General features: G+C 38.0%; 1 protein-coding gene and 1 long non-coding RNA gene across 2 annotated transcripts; both read left to right on the forward strand.

Moving 5' to 3' along the window:
* The first annotated feature begins 3,835 nt into the window (after positions 1-3,835).
* LOC307129441 lies at positions 3,836-4,317 on the forward strand. Its single transcript, XR_013816899.1, has 3 exons — positions 3,836-3,935; positions 4,040-4,093; positions 4,179-4,317. It is a non-coding gene; the product is annotated as an uncharacterized lncRNA (long non-coding RNA).
* Positions 4,318-9,677: 5,360 nt separating this feature from the next.
* On the forward strand, positions 9,678-20,434 carry LOC307129440 (uncharacterized protein). The gene is made up of 9 exons (XM_079821847.1): positions 9,678-10,899; positions 11,028-11,142; positions 11,286-11,425; positions 11,522-11,626; positions 11,758-11,850; positions 11,965-12,049; positions 12,563-12,786; positions 15,522-15,681; positions 20,094-20,434. The coding sequence occupies exons 1-7, from the start codon at positions 10,848-10,850 to the stop codon at positions 12,657-12,659; spliced, it is 687 nt and encodes a 228-aa protein (XP_079677973.1). The 5' UTR covers positions 9,678-10,847; the 3' UTR covers positions 12,660-12,786; positions 15,522-15,681; positions 20,094-20,434.
* Positions 20,435-21,529: the final 1,095 nt, after the last annotated feature.

Here is a 21,529-nt window from a genome sequence, read left to right on the forward strand (position 1 = left end):
ATCAATAAGAAACACAGCTTATTTTTTAAATATATTTATTTTTAACATGTTACATGCTGGGTAACGTTACTTGCTATCTATATAAAAAAAAATTGTCGACTGTCTGTTTACATCTATCTATCTATCTATCTATCTATCTATCTATCTATCTATCTATCTATCTATCTATCTATCTATCTATCTGTCTGTCTGTCTGTCTGTCTGTCTGTCTGTCTGTCTGTCTGTCTGTCTGTCTGTCTGTCTGTCTGTCTGTCTGTCTGTCTGTCTGTCTGTCTATCTATCTATCTATCTATCTATCTATCTAACGTTATCTGTCTGTCTGTCTGTCTGTCTGTCTGTCTGTCTGTCTGTCTGTCTGTCTATCTATCTATCTATCTATCTATCTATCTATCTATCTATCTATCTAACGTTATCTGTCTGTCTGTCTGTCTGTCTGTCTGTCTGTCTGTCTGTCTGTCTGTCTGTCTGTCTATCTATCTATCTATCTATCTATCTATCTATCTATCTATCTATCTATCTATCTATCTATCTATCTGTCTCTCTATCTGTCTGTCTGTCTGTCTGTCTGTCTGTCTGTCTGTCTGTCTGTCTGTCTGTCTGTCTGTCTGTCTGTCTGTCTGTCTATCTATCTATCTATCTATCTATCTATCTATCTAACGTTATCTGTCTGTCTGTCTGTCTGTCTGTCTGTCTGTCTGTCTGTCTGTCTGTCTGTCTGTCTATCTATCTATCTATCTATCTATCTATCTATCTATCTATCTATCTAACGTTATCTGTCTGTCTGTCTGTCTGTCTGTCTGTCTGTCTGTCTGTCTGTCTGTCTGTCTGTCTGTCTATCTATCTATCTATCTATCTATCTATCTATCTATCTATCTATCTATCTATCTATCTATCTGTCTGTCTGTCTGTCTGTCTGTCTGTCTGTCTGTCTGTCTGTCTGTCTGTCTGTCTGTCTGTCTGTCTGTCTGTCTGTCTATCTATCTATCTATCTATCTATCTATCTATCTAACGTTATCTGTCTGTCTGTCTGTCTGTCTGTCTGTCTGTCTGTCTGTCTGTCTGTCTGTCTGTCTATCTATCTATCTATCTATCTATCTATCTATCTATCTATCTAACGTTATCTGTCTGTCTGTCTGTCTGTCTGTCTGTCTGTCTGTCTGTCTGTCTGTCTGTCTGTCTGTCTATCTATCTATCTATCTATCTATCTATCTATCTATCTATCTATCTATCTATCTATCTATCTATCTATCTGTCTCTCTATCTGTCTGTCTGTCTGTCTGTCTGTCTGTCTGTCTGTCTATTGTTCTGTCTTCGTTAAGTAATCTAAAAGATTGTTTCTTTATAGTACAAAATGTGGGCTTTAATTGAATGGACAGAGATTGATGCTTCACTTGATATTGTAAAGAGGAAGGACATACTTCAAAAAGTAATTACTGAGGGAGATGTCGTTGATGTCAAATATGAAGATGAAAGCTCTCCAGCAATTCTTTTGAAGCTGAGTGGTAAACAGTTAACATTGCAGAATGTAATTATTTTTATATTTCTATGAATTCCATTATGCATTTTATTAAGGCAAGAAAAATGTTTTTTTTTTATTCCTGTTTAGAAAATAAGGACAAGCTGCTGAAACGTCTTCAACAAATGGAGTCGGAGAGAAAGCAAAAAGTGGAGGGCAAACTACCTGAAAAAAGAACAATTAAAAGAAAAGAAATATTTAGTCCAGAAAACAGCCCATCACCAAGTCCACAGAAGAGACGTAGAAGAGTAAAATCTTTCTTCCTGATACGTTATATATACACTTTAGTTTAGGGCCCATTTGTCACTATTAACTACGACTTCCTTTACAGTTTTTCTCAGTCGCTTTGGTACATTTCTCAGATCAGAATTGAAATTCTCAAAACTACCTGTTCAATCTTCACATCATTGTGTCACTTGTGCACATCAAAAAAGCAGTTTCTCATCAAAAAGCAGTTTCTCATTTCTTTGAAAAAATTAGACTTTGAAGTTGCAAATGCTTTGGTATATCCATGCAAATGATTATGTCCAATTCTCTGCTGTTTCCTACATTATCAATTGCTTATGTCATGTTGATCAAAATGTATTATAATGGGTCTCTGTTGAATAGTCTCACCCCCCACAACATTTAGGCATAAGTCTACATGCAAAATAATTGATCAAATAATTGTCATAATATGTCAAGCATATTTATATATATATTTTTTTCTTTGTGCTATATGCAGTGCTGTCTTTTCGTTTCTGTATCGCAATGACATGGTCTGTCAACAAATTACAGTACAAACAGTAAAAGTGTAAATGTCCAGTCTCTTGCAATCAAACTCCCACATAACACTAAGGTGTAACCTATAATTTAAAATTATTGTCATCAAAACTTTAGCCATAGTTTACATCAGAACCTCCCTCTAGAGTACACAGTTACATTGACAACATGACTAAGCAATTTGACTGTGTTATCTGTTCACAATGACACAAGAACTTGTCATTCTGATGGCACTGACATGTTCATTGACACAGATATTTACTTTTGAGAGATTAACTAAGGATTTAAAGCAAGAGACTGGCTTTTGCAGGTAATCCTGGTGTTTTGCTATTTCTATGAATTGTTTTGAGAAATGCACTTACTGTTTTGCAAATCGAAGATGATTCGAGAAATATACCAAATTAACTAAGAAAAACTGTAATAAACTCCAAAAATGTACTGCTTATTAATAGTTAGTAAGGTAGTTGTTAAGGTATTGGGTTTGATTAAGGGATGCATAATATGATCATGTAGATTAAGGCATTAATATGTGCTTTATAATGCATCAAGCTTTGATCTTTTTTTTAGGTTGAAGAACCACATGCAGACATACTCTTGTTCAAAAAAATAGAAGAGAAAGCCAAAGAAAAAAGCGAACTGGATGACCTTAGAAGAGAGGTCAAGGCCTTGAAAACTGAAAATCTGGAGTTAAAGGCACTGAACTTTAAACTGCAAAAAGGTAGTTACACGTTTCTCTTATAAAAATTAAAAACACTTCCTTTTGATGTCGATTACAGATGTCATGTGAACTTTTTGTTGTCATTGTTGTTCCAAATTTAGATATTATTAACAGATTTGAGGAGTTGATGCCAAAAAACAATATAACCAGACCTGTTGCACCAACCTGTCTACCAGCTACATCTCCTAAAAATGCTCCTCATCCAGCTAATCAATCGCATCTTCATGTAAGAACCTTCATTTTTAGATATCATAGGAATAGTTCATAAAGAAAAAATCATTATTTACACACTCTCATGTTTTCAAATGAACATGAATATGTGTTGCGAGTTTTTTGCCATTTGTTTGACATATATTGCACAGGTTGAAATCCAGAGAAAATTGAATATCACAAAAGAGACATTCCAGGCATGTGGGAGAGGAGGGACTTCATGGTCAGCCATGATAAAAGATTTAGCAGTGGCTGTTTTTGGGAGGAGCACACTGGCCACACATGGCCTATCAGGCAAACCTGGCAATGCCAACAAAGGAACACAACCCAAGCCACTCTTGGATCGAGTTAAAGTGGAACTTATTTTAGGTAAGAGTGGCATCTATATTTATTAAAACAAATTTAAAATGTATTTTAATAATCCTGATGCCTGAGTATCTCTTTTCCCAATATATATATATATATATATATATATATATATATATATATATATATATATATATATATATATATATATATATATATATATATATATATATATATATATATATATATATATCTCTCTCTCTCTCTCTCTCTCTATATATATATATATATATATATATATATATATATTTATTTATTTATTTTTTCAGACACTGTACAGGGTCGGTTCCCAGATACTCCACGTAAGTTTCTAAGGGCTTCATTCCGGGAGAAGCTTAACGACGAACACAAAATGCTATTAAGGTACATATTTTCACAGTATATATCATAATAGTTTTTTTACAGTACATAGATAACTTTTAAGTTTGTGATGTATGATTTACATTAGTATGTTATATTACTCATAGGCAAGAGAAGAGGCACGTTACGGAGGGTACACACACTACAACATGTGAATAAAAGTGAGCACACAAATTCACCAACTTAGCTTTGTTTGTTCAGTTAACTGGCTTAGACTATATTGTAACATGTTCTCTCTTTCTACAGAATACAACGTTTGTGCAGTGTTCTTGGAGTAGGCCTACTGTCAGCAGTGTTTTTATTGGTCCTTTGCCTTTGTTTTGTTATTGTTTATATCTTGCTATTTCTGAGCCTTTTTGTGAAAAAATGTTTTAATAAATAATGCAATATATTCGATTTCCGATATGGTTTGTTTTTTTTTCTTATATGGTTATCTATTTTGGGATAGCAGCTTAACTATTCTTTGGGTGTCCTGTAAGAATCATGTGTTATTCCTGTATAGGAGCCCTGCAGGATTCTTATAAGATTCTTGTAGGAGTCCAGTAGGATTCTTGCAGGAGTCCAGTAGGATTCTTGTAGGAGTCCAGTAGGATTCTTGCAGGAGTCCAGTAGGATTCTTGTAGGAGTCCAGTAGGATTCTTGCAGAAGTCCAGTAGGATTCTTGCAGAAGTCCAGTAGGATTCTTGTAGGAGTCCAGTAGGATTCTTGTAGGAGTCCAGTAGGATTCTTGTAGGAGTCCAGTAGGATTCTTGTAGGAGTCCAGTAGGATTCTTGTAGGAGTCCAGTAGGATTCTTGCAGGAGTCCAGTAGGATTCTTGTAGGAGTCCAGTAGGATTCTTGCAGGAGTCCAGTAGGATTCTTGTAGGAGTCCAGTAGGATTCTTGCAGGAGTCCAGTAGGATTCTTGCAGGAGTCCAGTAGGATTCTTGTAGGAGTCCAGTAGGATTCTTGTAGGAGTCCAGTAGGATTCTTGTAGGAGTCCAGTAGGATTCTTGTAGGAGTCCAGTAGGATTCTTGCAGGAGTCCAGTAGGATTCTTGTAGGAGTCCAGTAGGATTCTTGTAGGAGTCCAGTAGGATTCTTGTAGGAGTCCAGTAGGATTCTTGCAGGAGTCCAGTAGGATTCTTGCAGGAGTCCAGTAGGATTCTTGTAGGAGTCCAGTAGGATTCTTGTAGGAGTCCAGTAGGATTCTTGCAGGAGTCCAGTAGGATTCTTGTAGGAGTCCAGTAGGATTCTTGTAGGAGTCCAGTAGGATTCTTGCAGGAGTCCAGTAGGATTCTTGCAGGAGTCCAGTAGGATTCTTGTAGGAGTCCAGTAGGATTCTTGCAGGAGTCCAGTAGGATTCTTGTAGGAGTCCAGTAGGATTCTTGCAGGAGTCCAGTAGGATTCTTGCAGGAGTCCAGTAGGATTCTTGTAGGATTTCTACAAAAGTCCCACAGGAAAATGATCACGAAAATCCTGTGGGATCCTGCAGGAATGCATTGTGCAGGTCCTGCAGGATTTTTCCTTCAGGATTTCCTGCAGGATTTTTTTGTAAGGGTTTATTTACTACCATAAAGAATCACTGGACTGCAAAATAGTGTGTTATAGCAGACGTAAGGAACTATCATCCCATTTCTTGACACACACACACACACACACACTCCTATCGCAGATTTTTGATTTATTTATTGACCTGAGGGAAGGGTTCTGGCAGACCAATCACAGCGCTTGCGGTCCGCGTAGAATTGACGCGTTGTTACATTTTTGGAGAGGTGCGGGTCAGGGTACGGCGTAGGGTACGGCGTATCCAACGCGTCTATGCGTAGGGTACGCCGTACCCTCTGCGTGCACTCGACGCAGAAGTATAAATTGGCCTTAACAAGACTCCAATTCATACTCGAAGCCGGAGGGCGCGCTCTCTACTTCTGTTTCGTAGAAGTAAAACCCTGTCACGTCCCAAAGGCATTCAGCGCTGTAGCAGCAGCTGAATAAAAATAATCGCTATGACTGATGAAACGTGACAACAAACACGATTGCGACAATAGTCTATATGGTTTGTGGTTTTCCAGCCATCTCAAGGTATTTATTGACAATAAAAAATATGAATAATGCAGTGCCTTTTTAATGTTTAGTATCTTCTGCTTGCCAAGGCTGCATTTATTTAATAAAAAATACAGTTAAAACATTAATATTGCGAAATATATTCACAGATGTTTTAATTTGTAATGATATAGTAAAGTGTAATTTATTCCTTGATCAAAGTTGAATTTTCAGCATCATTACTCCAGTCTTCAGTATCACATGATCCTTCTGAAATCATTCTAATATGATCATTTGATGAAAAGGAAACATTTTGGATTATAATCATTGTTGAAAACAGCTGTGGAAACCATGACGCATTTTATTTTTCAGGATTTTTTAATGAATAGAAAGTTAAATGAACAGCATTTATTTGCATTTAATAAAGCATGGATAAATCTTTTGTTATATTATAAATGCCACTTGATCAATTTAAAGCATGTTTGATGAATAAAAGTATTAATTTCTCTCTTTTTTTATCTTACCACAAATGTTTGAATAGTTTCATGATTTCCACAAAAATTAAGCAGCACAACTGTTTTCAACATTGATAATAATCATAAATGTTTCTTGAGCATCAAATGAACATATTAGAATGATTTCTGAAAGATCATGTGATACTGAAGACTGGAGTAATGATGATAAATTCAGCTTTGATCACAGGAATAAATTACAAAGATTTTTTTTTTTTTTTTACTATATATTCACATAGATAACAGCTGCTTTACATTGGGATAATATTTCACTGTATTACTTTTTTACTGCATTTTTTATTTAATAAATGCAGCCTTGGTGAGCAGAAGACTTTTTTCAAAAACATTTAACAATTGTAATGTTTCCAAACTTTTGATAGGTACTGTATATATTCTGCCTTATTCAGTGATATTTTTTTTTACAAAGCATAAAATCCATGGGGACTTAATGCACAAGTGTTTGTAGTACATAAACCAATCATAAAATTGGCATAACATATAGGGAAAACATTATAGATATTAGTGGTTATTGTTCAGCAGTGTTTTTGATATCTTACTGAATTAAAAGCAAGAGATGAGATCAATTAAATCTGTCAATTAGACAAAAAAGGTCCGAAAAAAACTGGTATTACACCTGACATTTCTGTCCCCCTCACTTCTGAAAAGATGGCTACGCCCCTGCTCACCCTCATGTGGTTGGACACCCGTGAGACCTCCTCCATCTTCAGAACACAAATGAAGATTTTTTTGTTGAAAGCTGATGCTGAGAAAGGCTTCAGATAGGCCTCCATTGGCATTCAGTACATTTACACTCACAAGACCCATAAAAGGCACTTAAAACGTCGTTACAAAGTCCATCTCACCACAGTGACTCACAATAATTTTACGAAGCGACGACAATAGTTTTTGTGCGCAAAAAAAAATCAAAATAACGACTTTATTCAACCTCTTCTTGTCTTCCGTGTGTGCATCCACGACGCATGCGCGAGAATATGATGTACGCCGGCGTTCGGGAATCCATGGAATGCACACTTTAGCCCCATTTTGAGAACTACAGCGAGACCTAAAGCACGATCAGTGTAGAATTCAACAGCTTAGACACGCGCGTCTTCCTCTGCTTGTAAACAAATCTCTTCTGGGTCATGTGTCCGAACGCCGGATCTACATCATATTCTCACGCATGCGTCGTGGAGGCACACACGGAAGACAAGAACAAGTTGGATAAAGTCATTATTTTGATTTTTTTTTTGCGCACAAAATCTATTGTCGTCGCATCGTAAAATTATTGTAGAGTCACTGTGGTGAGATGGACTTTGTAACGACGTTTTAAGTGCCTTTTATGAGTCTTGTGAGTGTAAATGTACTGAATGCCAATGGAGGCCTATCTGAAGCCTTTCTCAGCATCAGCTTTACACTAAAATATCTTCATTTGTGTCTGAAGATGAACGGAGGTCTGACGGGTGTCCAACCACATGAGGGTGAGGAATTAATGACAGAATTTTCATTTTTAGGTGAACTAACCCATTATATATTTAAGTACTGAGTAATAATAATTAACAACATGTACTTACTATAGTGTTAGGGTAGGATTAGGATTTGTTTGAGGGTTAGTTGCATGTAATTATGCATAATTTACTGATATTACTATGGTAAGTACATGTAACATATGTAACAAGGACACTGTAAAAAAAAAGTGTTACCCAATTTTGTTATTGGTATTTTACTTTCATTTTCTTGTAAACAAAAGTGAGTCTCCTGAGTCAGCCATAGATAGATAGATAGATAGATGGATAGATAGATAGATAGATAGATAGATAGATAGATAGATAGATGGATAGATGGATAGATGGATAGATGGATAAATAGATATAGACCAATAGAGGGATAGAAAAATAAATGTTATACTTGTTACCAAATCTTTATTTTTGATAAACCAGGAAACTTGTACAGTCACATAATAAATACAATTAAGTAAGACAACAACTTACAACATACTTTCCATTTCTTTTTCCAGATGCTGCTAACATGATGCAAACTGTTGAGACGAAGGTATAAAACTCAGATTTTCATTCCATTCCAAACTCCATACTTTTTTTTAATTATTATTATTCATTTTACAGTTGAGATAGTTACCTAAATGTAAAAAATGAATAGACGCAAGACACCTGTTTCCAGTTCAGCGTTGAGGAGAAGAGCCAGGGTGGACCTTAATAGAAGGTTAATTGATATCGGCCAGGAAACACCTGCAGCCACACTTCCTCCCAGAGATATTGGGTCTCCAACAGATGATGTTGCAGAACCTGAAAATGAAATCATGGAAGAAAATCTTGGATTAGATCCAATGGCAGCTGTTGTGTCTGACCCAGTGGATAGATCTTATTATCAAGATGATAGTGATGTAGAAGACATATCTGACTGGGAGGAACCAGAAAAACTCAGAAATCGCCTTTCCAACTGGGCATTAACATATGGTATTTCCCATATTGCACTTTCGGCTCTCTTGGCAATATTAACGGTGCACCACTGTGACTTGCCAAAAGATGCACGAACTCTTCTTAACACAAGAAGAGATTATTCTGTTAGGGAGCTCTGCGGTGGCCTATACCACTACATTGGCATTATTGAGGCGTTAAAACATACCCTTTCCCAGTGGAAAGACAAGCTTGTCGATGGATGTTGTTTACATCTTCAAATGTCAGTGGATGGCCTGCCACTTTTTAAAAGTTCAGGTCTTCAGTTGTGGCCCATTTTAGGTAGATTGGTTGGAGTACCCATGAAAGAACCTGTAGTCATCGGGATGTACTCAGGTATAAAGAAACCTGAGTCATCAAAAATGTATCTCACAGATTTGGCAAATGAACTCTCACAATTACAGGAGGGGTTTACATTTGAGGGGAAAAGGCTCACTTTAAAAGTTCATTCAATGATCTGTGACGCACCGGCAAAATCCTTTGTGAAAGTCACAAAGGCTTTTAACGGTTACTATGGCTGTGACAAGTGTATTCAGAGTGGGGTGTACCTGAACCACCGCATGACATACCCCCTCATGAATAGCCAAACACGGTCTGATGAGGCATTTGCCAGGCAGGAGGATGAGGAACACCACCATGGTCCTCATGCCTTCACAAATGTACATTTTGGTTTGGTGTCCCAAGTCCCACTGGACTACATGCACCTGGTGTGCTTGGGGGTGGTAAGGCGCCTTATCTCTCTGTGGATGAAAGGTCCTCTGACTGTCCGTGTACCAGGGAGAGACGTGGACAGAATATCCAGAAATCTTCTAAGCTTAAGACCCCACATTACTTCGGAATTTGCTAGAAGGCCAAGAGCACTGAACGAAGTGGATAGGTGGAAGGCGACGGAGTTCCGTCAGTTTCTCTTATACACAGGGCTGGTGGTGTTGCGTGAGGTGTTAAGACCTGATCTATATCCAAACTTCCTGCTGCTGTCGACAGCCATGGCAATGCTGGTCTCCCCTTTCTTTGCCAGAAAGTACAATGAATATGCCAACAGCCTCCTTCATGCTTTTGTGGAACATTTTGCCCGCCTGTATGGAAATGATCAGCTTGTATACAATGTGCATGGGTTGACCCATCTTGCACAGGATGCAAAACATTTTGGCAATCTGGATGTTATATCATCCTTTCCATACGAAAATTATTTGCAAAAATTCAAGGGTTTTGTACGCAAACCCTCAAATCCCCTGGCCCAAATAATCAGACGCCTGTCCGAGGGATTAAATGGTGGTGTTACAAGTGACCAGCCCATCAAATTGTGCAAAGAACATGCCCGAGGCCCTATACCAGTACCAAACTTGATCTGCCACCAGTATGACGAACTGATATCAGACAGGTTCACCATGACCACAACATGTCGAAACAACACATTTCTGATGGGCAAAAATGTGTATCAAATAATTAACATAATTGACTGTCACGGTGATATCATAATTGCCTACAGACAGTATGGGATGGTTGAAACATTTTTTACCTATCCTTTTAATTCTGACATTTTAAACATTGTGATACCAGCTGACCTAGGCCATGAGATAAAATTCTCCAAACTGTCATCTTTCACACAAAAATGCATGGCTGTCCCTTTCAATGAGGCAATGGTGGTTATACCGTTGTTTCATATGAAGGACTAGACTTTATTTTTGAAAATCATAGTTCAGTTCTGTTCAGTTCAGTTCAGTTCAGTTCAGTTCTTTTTTAATCATCTTATTTTTTCCACAATGATTTTTAAAAGACATTTTGTGGAGTAATTTTCCTCGACGAGGACATTACAGAAGTTGTGCCGAGGTCATGGGTTAAAGGTGATGAATGTTTTTGGCCAGCATTCATTTCCGAGGAAAAAACCCAAAAGGCCATAAAGAGGCATGAAATGCCAGGCCCTGGCTGGAAAGTCTTCAAAATAAGAACACTCTTTGAAAAAGGTAAATAAACAAGCAAACAGGGTAATTCTATGTCTTTCCATGTTAGGACAACAGTTATGCCTTACTTCCTTTGTCCTTAATTATCTCCATATCTGTCTTTCTTTATTTTTTTATTTTTTTTATAATAGTAGATGACTTCAGTAAGGCAAGGCAAAAGCTGAAGGACTACAACAGAAATGGAACGTCAGTCCTCCAGTCAGAGGATGAGGGCTCAATGGCAAAAAGGAGAAGAAAAGCGACACAGTATGTACATTATAGATAATTGTTGTACCGCAAAAGCTATGGCTGGGGATGGGTTTAGGGTACAAAAAAAAGCCTTTGTTCATGCCTGCCCATTGAATGATGCTCTTGCCTTGTCATTACAATTTGACCTCTGTCTTCACTAGTTACCCAGGATTTGAAAACGGCAGTACTGACTCAGAAACTGAGCAGACTCCAAAAAGAAGACCAGAGTCTCGGCCTCGGCCTCGGCCTCAACCTCTCGCTATTAGCGCTACCCTTCCTAGTCTCCCTCCAGCCCCCTTCTGTAAGTTTTGAATTGATTGCCAACTGCAACAATGTACAGTCCAGTGATTTGTACCACTGCAATATGTTGATTCACGGTTATCCCTTTATCCAAAAGTGGACATCGCAGTGGACATGGGTCAGGAGTCTCTGGACAACACAGGACAGGAAACCTTTACAGACATAAGCTGGAATGTGAGGAGGGAGTCAGACCCCTTCAATGGTAGGAATCATGCTCTGTAGCAAAATTACAATACAAATGAAAATACAAAGGTGATGTTCTGTCCTGTTCATTTCTCTCCTTGTCTGACAATCTGCCTCTCTTGTTATCCTTTTCCCTCAATGGTCATCTAGTAATCAATAGCTCAGCGCAACAGTCAACACCACCACCACCTCAACACTTGAGTCCAGTGTTTGACATTAATATGGGCTTCCCCTATTCACATGGTGACTTTTTCATACAAATTTACAAGTACATGTGTACAATAAATATCCTGTATATATACTTTTTTTTTTTTCTTGTTTTCTGATTTTAACATTTACATACCTTCCCTCAATTAGCCAGCGGTGGTGGAGAGCCTGGAGGTCACCTCCTCTTCAAGCCAACCTTCAGAGTTGGCCGTGAAACCGCCAATTCCTTGCACACGTAAGAAATAAAAAAAAGAGTGTTAACAATGTTTACAATATATATATATATATACATATATATACATACATATATATACATACATATATATATACATACATATATATACATACAGTACAGGCCAAAAGTTTGGAAACATCTTCTCATTCAATGCGTTTCCTTTATTTTCATGACTATTAACATTGTAGATTCTCACTGAAGGCATCAAAGCTATTAATGAACACATGTGGAATTATGTACACAAAAAGTGTGAAATAACTGAAAACATGTCTTATATTCTAGTTTCTTTAAAGTAGCCAGTGAGAATCTACAATGTAAATAGTCATGAAAATAAAGGAAACGCATTGAATGAGAAGGTGTGTCCAAACTTTTGGCCTGTACTGTATATATATACAGTATAGTGTGCAGCTGTGGGTTGATTTTATTGACCATCATTGTGTGTATTATTTATTTTCTTTTGAGTCTTTTCTCCAGATTAACAAGTTTTTTTTTTCAACATTCACAATGTTTCAGCGGCTCAGCTACATGGCCTATTGCTTTTGGAAAACCTAAAGCAGCAGGTTGCCCAACTCGCCACCACCGTGAACCTGCTCATGGCCAAGGTCAATAACGGCCTCCAACCAGCAGCCTTTGAGTGGTCCGGGGAATTTCAATTCCCCCTGGAATCAGATGCAGAGCTGGACCGCTCTGAGGCCTGGCTGGCGGACCCTGCCAACGATAGGCAGAAACATGCCCTTGTAAGCATATTCCCTCAATATGTTCTCATTGTACTCAAGACACTTGTTTCATCTTACACTAAATCTAAATAATTTAAAGTAATATTTATTGCTACAGTAGACTAAGCTCTTTATGATGATGTAACTGTAATCGAATTAATCTAAAGTAATATTTATTGCTAGACTAAGCTCTTTATGATTATGTAACTTGAATGTTATGGGCTGCATTTCCCGATAACGTTGTCTCTTAGCACACTACGAAGACTCTAAAGGTAACTTAACTAAAGGTATCCCATTTCTAGGCGTGTTCCCCGAACTATACCTTAGGAGGTTGCTTAAGGTATACCTTCTTAAGTGCAACGTTAGCAGGTTCTGTCCGTGGCGGCGGTGCTGAATTTGTTTATCAATGGCTCAAAAATCGATGAATCACTCTATGCAGGGGCTGTTTAACTGCGTTATGTGAGACAGCGGTGTTCTTTATAATAGAAGCACTTCAGAAATAGTTTAAATTGCATTTATCAGGACTTGTGAGATCTTATAAATATAATCCAAATTGCAAACTAAATTCAAACCCGTGGATAATTTATATAATTTTCAAATGATTGTGCGAACCTGCAACCTCTTATGCCCAAAGGTATCATGCATCAACCCACTAACGGGCAGTATGCCATTTATATGATCATATTTTACCATAGTCTTCATTTACTCCACAAGCAGAGTTGATTGCCCGCATAACATTATTGGTGTAAATCACTAATTTCTGTTATTGGATGACCTACTCAATAAAGGTACAACACGCGAAACATAATCAACAGCTACAGCGGAAAAAAAAGAAAGAAAGAGTAGAGTGGCGGCAGCTGAATTTCGGGCGCTCCGTCGAGTTTGTCTTGAAAAAGTCAGACCAACAAGATCTAAAAGCTGCTGAATTTGCTGTCGTGGTTGGCGAAATTAATTTTGAATTGCAGCTTTGGACAGGGACTAAAGTTTTCACGGATGAAATAGTGCACATAGAAATGGCTCCGCGGACGGCGGCGTCTTTGATTTAGCACAAATATTCGCTGTATCGCTGCCATAGTTTGACCAAACTCCCCTCCACAATCATTCCCTTTAAACAGACTACACAATGGTTTGCCAGCTGATGTACCTATGGATAATATAATTTAAAAGCTAACAACCATTAGTGTAATGACAATTTTAATCCTTGCATAAAAAAATAATAATAATTAAATTAGCCTAATTGAACACTGGGTGTGTATATTACAACTTCAGAATTATATTCGTATAGACTGACATGTAAAGAAGCTTTTTGCACAGTGGTGGCCACTAGTGAAAATGAACTGTCAATAATGATAAGGTATAGCTAAGAGCAGTGTTGGGCACATTACTTTAAAAAAGTAATTAGTTATAGTTACTAGTTACTTCTTACAAATAGTAACTGAGTTAGTAACTGAGTTACATCATTATAAAAGTAACTAATTGCCAGGGAAAGTAACTAATTTGTTACTTTTTTTTTTCTTCAAATGTTCATATATGTTAAATAACTTGGATGCCCCCAATATTAAATATGTTAAATGAATGAATTGGACACTAAATAGAATAAATGATTATTATAAAACATTGTACATTAATGTACATAATGTTGCTGTGGGACAATGTGAGAGACACCTATCAAATTCAATACATTATTGTAAATATTATCAGTAGACCTACTATAGTGTAAATATTGTGTAAATATTATCAGTAGACCTACTATAGTGTAAATATTGTGTAAATATTATCAGTAGACCTACTATAGTGTAAATATTGTGTAAATATTATCAGTAGACCTACTATAGTGTAAATATTGTGTAAATAGTATCAGTACTTCTTTACTACTCCTCTGGTAGTGGAGGTCATGTTATCACCTGGGTTTTTAGCCACTAATGTTGTGGCTGTGATGATGTGAGGCTTCATTAGATTAGAATTACTGGCCACCGACGGGGAGAGACTCTTTCTTCCTGGGCATAAGCTGCACGTTACATAAACATTATTACCTTTCACCTCAACGAGGGAAAAGTAGAGCTTATACTTCCAGTTTGCGAAAGCTACTTTTGAAGTCGTTGGACTGCCATCGCTGACTGTGCATATGCGTGTGTGTCATAGGTGTGTGTGTGTGTGTGTGTGTGAACTCAACCTATCAACCTCAACCTTGTCTCCAACCCACCAATCATCATCAGTTATGTGTACCACCCAACCCAACCCCCAACACGCATGGCTAGCGCGCGCACACACACACACACACACACACACGCACGTTGCAGGTCCGACTGACAGAGAGCCTGTTCGGATGAAACCGCTTCAATGAGCTCAATTATAGTAACGCCGCATTTTTTTCCTCAGTAACGCTAACGGCGTTGTAACGGAAGAAACAGTAATTCGTTTGATTACTCGTTACTGAAAAAAGTAATTCCGTTAGTAACGCCGTTTATCTATAACGCCGTTATTCCCAACACTGGCTAAGAGTGTGTCCAGACCAACCTTACGAAAGTAGGACTTACAGAAGGTATTCTTAACTAAGATTGTTTCAGGAAACACGTAAGAACGAAACACTTAAGAACGACGTAGTGTTAAGAAGGTTTTGGGAAATCCAGCCCTGGATAAAAGCATCATCCAATTGCCCACATGTCTTAATTGTGAAATAAAAACTGTTAAAAAAGTTGCTTACCTGTTTAAAAACTTGTGCAACTGTGATCCAACCACTATCTTCATGCCTCTAGGTGAATACTCTGTCTGCTGTCGGGGGTGTGGATTTGAAGAGGGTGACATGGAACATTCTGTCATACCTGTTTTCCTGCCCCCTTTCCCGAACAATTAATTGGAAGGGTGTGAACAAGAAGAGGGCCTTCCACAGGATGGCATCACGGACCCTCCTCAGCCGTAAGTAGGCTATTGCTTCAAATGCCCTTAGTGAATTAGTATTTATTCACTCAAAAGTCTGCAGTCAAAACTGATTGTTATACTAATACGTAGGCTATATAGTATATACAGTACAGGCCAAAAGTTTGGACACATCTTCTCATTCAATGCGTTTACTTTATTTTCATGACTATTTACATTGTAGATTCTCACTGAAGGCATCAAAGCTATTAATGAACACATTCATTAATAGGGGGGGTATACTATATCTCTTTACATAAATACTATTTTCTACTTAAAACTATCGTTTCGTTATTTTTACTAACCCAAATAATGACTTATCCGCTAGGTTGCACAAACGTGTGTGTGTGTGTGTGTGTGTGTGTGTGTCTGTAGATGTGTGTGTGTATATGGATATATGAGAGAATGTGTGTCTATTTCTTTGCTCTCATGAAAAACAAAATTAAAAGTTAAAGGGGTGGTAAAACACATTGTTTTGAAGGCTTGGCTGTGTTTGTGGGGTGCACTGTAACATGTGTTCATGCTTCGCTTTAAAAAAAATTGCCTTATTTGTCATATATTTGACCTTTATTCTACACTGCTCTGTCCCTCCTTGTAAAACGGTCTGATGCTTTCCGGGTTGTATGAAGCCAGTCCCTCAAAAATACACGATGGGCTCTGATTGGTTAGCTGGCCCAGTGTGTTGTTATTCGCTAACCGCAGTGCACGTCGGAAACGTCACGCCCCTTACCGGAGGCTGTTCGGTATTAGAAACAACGGCGTCAATAAAACCACACCAATCTGAGCCCGAATCAGACCCAGAACATTTGAGTGAAGATGATCGAGCAGAACCTGTTCAGTCCTCGAGAGTAAAGACTGCGGATCTATAATGATCGCTACTGAATGGCACTTTAACTTTTGTATTTTTAGAACGATTATAGCCAAATATCTGTCGCAAGAACTAACGTTAACCCAAAACGAACACTAAGCACTGACTTTAGTAAGTTAGCCAAATCACACACAGAACCATGTTTAGCATGCCTGAAGATAAACAATACATAAAAGCTCTAATCAAAGAATCATTTACACTAATGTCAGGTTCGCTGTTGAGATTTTAACGTTAATGTTTGTAACGTTAGGTGTTCGTCGGATAACGTTAAGTATGAATGAGCATTTAACAGACTGGTTTGTAGAACAGCGCTGTCATCTGTTTACTTCCTTCCTACAACCTATTACAGGAAAACACATCGATGAAAAATAAATCAGACTTACAGGTTGTGGCCCGTAAACAGCTTTCTGTTTGTAAATCCAGCTTTCAGGACAAGCCGTTGTGCATATCCTGTATTGAACTCGCGAAGTTTGTGGAAGTTTGTGTTGTCCTCCGTGAAATGTGCAGCGCGCGCGTCGTGCATCCACGCACCGGCAGTGTTTTTTTCACGCAGCTGACGTTGTGCAAATCTGGCATTGAAATCGCGAAGACGGTGGATGTTTTCCTCTGTTAGATGTGCTTAGATGTTAGATCTCCTCTGCAGGGAGCCCTGCGCGCGCCTGATTCCCCGCTGACTCAAACACACGTGCATATAACATGCTGTATGTTAAACGCTCTGCAACGCACCCCCGTCCCTATGAAGGCTGAACAGAGCAAGTACCCCAGACCTGCAATCCGGATGAAAATAACAGCGTTTCCTCGGCATCGCGGCAACAACACTCCAGCCTAACTATACCACAACAGCGCCGCGATACAAAATGGCCTCACCCCCCCCCCCCCCCCCCCCCCCCATTTAATATTCTCGGAGGAGGGGTTTATGTAAATATTGGGCCTGGTGATGTCAGCAAGCCCTGGAGGAATGTGTGTAGTCGCCTACTGGCCGTTTGCTGTAGTTCTTAGAAACTGATTTCTTTAAAAGCAAATATCTCCCTTTGCTTTAAACTTTGAACGTTGTAACTTTGCAGATGTTGTTTATGCTCAAGCAGCAACATTACACGCTAGCTAAAGTTAGAATAGTGAAATCGTGGTTTACCACCCCTTTAAAACTATCGTTTCATTATTTTTACTAACCCAAATAATGACTTATCCGCTAGGTTGCACGTGAGGGGAAAAAATAGGTTCCTTCCACTTAAGAGTTGAGCTCTTTTTATTTTAATATATCTCTTTACATAAATACTATTTTCTACTTTTTAAAAAATTATTTGGTTATTTTACTAACCCAGTGTTTTGTATGTGAATGCTGTTTCACGTGAATATTACCAGAGGAGTGAAGCACAAAGCTTTATTTAGCCTAGAAAGGAAATAATGGTCACATAGCACCTTTTCATTCTGTTTTGCGATCTGGATCTGGTAACTCGATTTTCCGTGAATTTTAACAATAGGCCTATAGTCCATTTTATCCCAATGGACAGGGGCGCAACTACCCAGTGCCAGAGGGGTATGCAGCAACAATTTTGGCGCCCCCCATTGATAAAGAAACCAAAAGAAAGAAAAGAATCAGAATTTGTATAACGATTCCAAGTAGGAACCGGTTCTCGATGCCCAATACTAGTAACAATGTTGCTACCAAACATTCTAGAGCGCTTTAGTTCCTACTAAATTGTAACATGGCGTGTCTTTTCACTTAACCATTTATCTTGTATTAATGGTCATTGCAAAAACTGTCATGCAGATCGGCTGAGGCTGGGAACCGATGATGGTGAATTAAAATTTTACTGTAACTGTAATCATAGCCGCGAGCGAGATGATTGACAGGACGATAGCGGAGGCATAAGCACAAGATCACTTTTGTTAATAATAAAAAAACACAAACCACAAACTGAGGGTTCCCCGTTTTAAAGGGGAATTCCAAATATCTTTTATGTATTTGTTATAATTCGGTTATAGCCATTTTATGTCATCCGTCTTATTCGTTTTTTAACAAAAGTTTAATATAGGCCTACGCGAGTTTTGTTTTACTGTACTATTTTATTGTTGTTGTATTTTCATAAAAAATAGGCTAATAACAAACATAAAAATAACATTAGTTTGAAAGTAATTAAAGAGGAAATTATGAATTAAGCAATATCATACGAGCAAGAGTGCTATTTTCCAGAGTAGCCTATATCAGCATGATTGCAAAATGCGATATGAATTTTATACAACAGTTCAATTACCAACAAGTTATAATTTTTTACAGTTTTGCTCTATTTTTCCAACAAAAATAGATTCAAACAAAGTATAGGTTTCGTTCTCGAATAATTCACCGTTTTTGAACAGTCGGTTAGAACGAATTAGTTGATGATTTTAGAATCCACTCACGCCGCCAACTATACTGGCAGTTTATAGTTTCATAGGCCTGGAATTTCTATAAATGAAATATTATATTTAGAACATAAATCTAAAAATCTCATTACATTATTTAGGCAATTGTAATTACAGTGTAAGTGGATTTTGATAAACGGTAAGATGGATTTTGTTGATACTGATTTCATTTAATTCTATAACAGTAGTGTATCGTGGTAAATAGTGTAATTACTTAAAAAGATGGTCAACAATATGTAACTTTACTTTATAAGAGGTGTGCCCTAAAAAGTGAGCATGCACATTTAAGAACACCAAGGAAAAAGAGCACGTTCTTTAGTCTGTTTGGATACATATAGCGCATACCCACTTTTTGCGCCACTGCCAATGGACATGGACATCTCGTTTCTTTTCCCAAATCTTCACTCACGTCGCCATTTTCGCAGGGGATTATGGTTTTATAGGCGGTGTTGTTTCACTGACAGAAGTGCTAAAATAAACACGCATGCTTATGGATGTTTCAGCCTCAAATGATTTCAAAATGTAGGCTATATATATCTGGCATAGACTACAGTATATAAAATAGCATATATGCATTTGTTACATTCTCAATTTAATTTACAGAGCAATCCCTGCTAAGTTTTTAGTTTAACTAATACTATAGAAGAGGATTAGTATGTGTCGCACTCGCAACGGGGGCGTGGCATCATCGTCCATCGGCACAACCCTATACCGTAGGCTATCTTTACAAAAGAGGATGACAATCGATCCTTCCCGCACAGATTTCCATTGATTCAATTCTTCCAGTTTTGACGTCTTTGTAAAACAGCATACACCAACAATAATGCCTTCTGTTTATTCTTCTTATTCTTTTTATTACTATTAGGCCTAATTGGGGCTACGTCTTAACCTCAATGGTTAGATATAGTTAATTTGTCTTATTGAGTTTTACATGACCAGTTTTTTTTTTATTATTAGGCTATTATTTTATTACAGCTCCATCAACTAATGCACAAACCGTTATAGAAGTAGGCCAAATTAGAAGGATGGGCCTATCTTCATTTTGAGCAAATGCAATATACGTCTGCCTGTTTTGTCGTCATGTAGGCCTAGCACTGATCCAAATTTCTCATTCAACCTAATCAGTAATGCTGTTTTCCAGGTGCAGTGCGCAAATGCGCACTGACAGCTACAGCAACAGAAGCTGAAATATGGAGGCATGCAATAAGGTGGTTTGCCCTTTCGGCGGACAGGAGAGGAGGGCGCCAGGAGAGACTGGCCCGTCAGCAGCAGGAGCAGCAACAGCAACCGCTGCCACAGCACCCACCTAGTGATTTTGTTTAAGTGCATGTTTTTTTTTTCACGTTGTGTTAATAGCATGTGCGGTTTTTTTATCCATTAATTCTGTGTTTGTTGTTGACTGTGTTCTGTGTTAATTGTTGACAATGTTCATGACTTTGTTGTTCGGTTTTTATAATTAAATCTATGAATTTGTGGTCATTCATTTTGTGTTTGTTAACTTTGTTCACGTTGTTTTAGTATGCATTTTAATCATTAAAACGATTTATTTCAGCTATAGCCTATAGGCCTATACGCATTGCTCCAACTGAAACTAGCCTTTATCAAGTCAAGTCAAGCTTTTTATTTATAGCCAAGGCTGAAATTTTTTTTCTGGACATTCCACAGACTGTGAAAAATGTAGGCCTATGCCTAGGTAGGTTACTATGATACCCTAACTGACAAAAGTGCCGAAAATAAGGCAAAATAACAATCCAGTGGTGATTTAAGCGGAATCGTAACACATCCGGCACAGCTCAGGCAGGCGGAATCGTTTCACGCACTCGTTACGCATCTGTAACGGGATGATCAGGCGGTGCTGGATCGGCGCTGGCACATATCCGCAACAACCCCTAAAAACAGACCAGAAACGGCTTCGGCCCGATGTGCGTTTGGACTCAGGAACGAGTCCGTGAGGCGGATGCGGGCCAGACCCGGCTCTATCGTTTTGCGGTTGCGGCCCTGTTCCGTTACAGTGTCCAGTGGCTATCTGGGATGAGACTTAATCCTCATTATACTGTAATCGTTATTCTTTTGTTTGTTATAGCCATTATTAAAAGCCATTACAGCCTTTATGCTGGTAAGAATGGCCCATATAACAGCACTTTACAGTAATCCACATATTATCTGAAGTCTTTCTAAAAAAAAAACTAAAACACATCCTTGGAACCTTATGTGAATTATTGTAACAAAATAGACAAAGCTCCTGGTCCAACAGGTGCATTAGAGCTAGGGTTAGCATCAAACTACATAACAAAAATTACACTTTCACTCAAAATGTCACTTTAGACCACCATTGAGTGTTTGTATTAGCTTCCTGTTGCGATATAATGGGGATTTCATTCATATGGTGATGTTAAAACGTTATATTTAGCATTTTATATGTAGCTCATCGCTACATCTGCTAGCAGTTATAATGTAAACATCCATTATTGAAATAAAATAGCCAAAATCACATGAAAAATCACACAAAAACCTTATGCCATAGTTGACGTGTGTTTATTAGCTTCTTCGTTCATGTGTAGAAATGTAGAATTGGTT

The sequence above is a fragment of the Gobio gobio genome (genome assembly GCF_949357685.1).
Source record: "Gobio gobio genome assembly, chromosome: 7".
Taxonomy (NCBI): Eukaryota; Metazoa; Chordata; class Actinopteri; order Cypriniformes; family Gobionidae; genus Gobio; species Gobio gobio.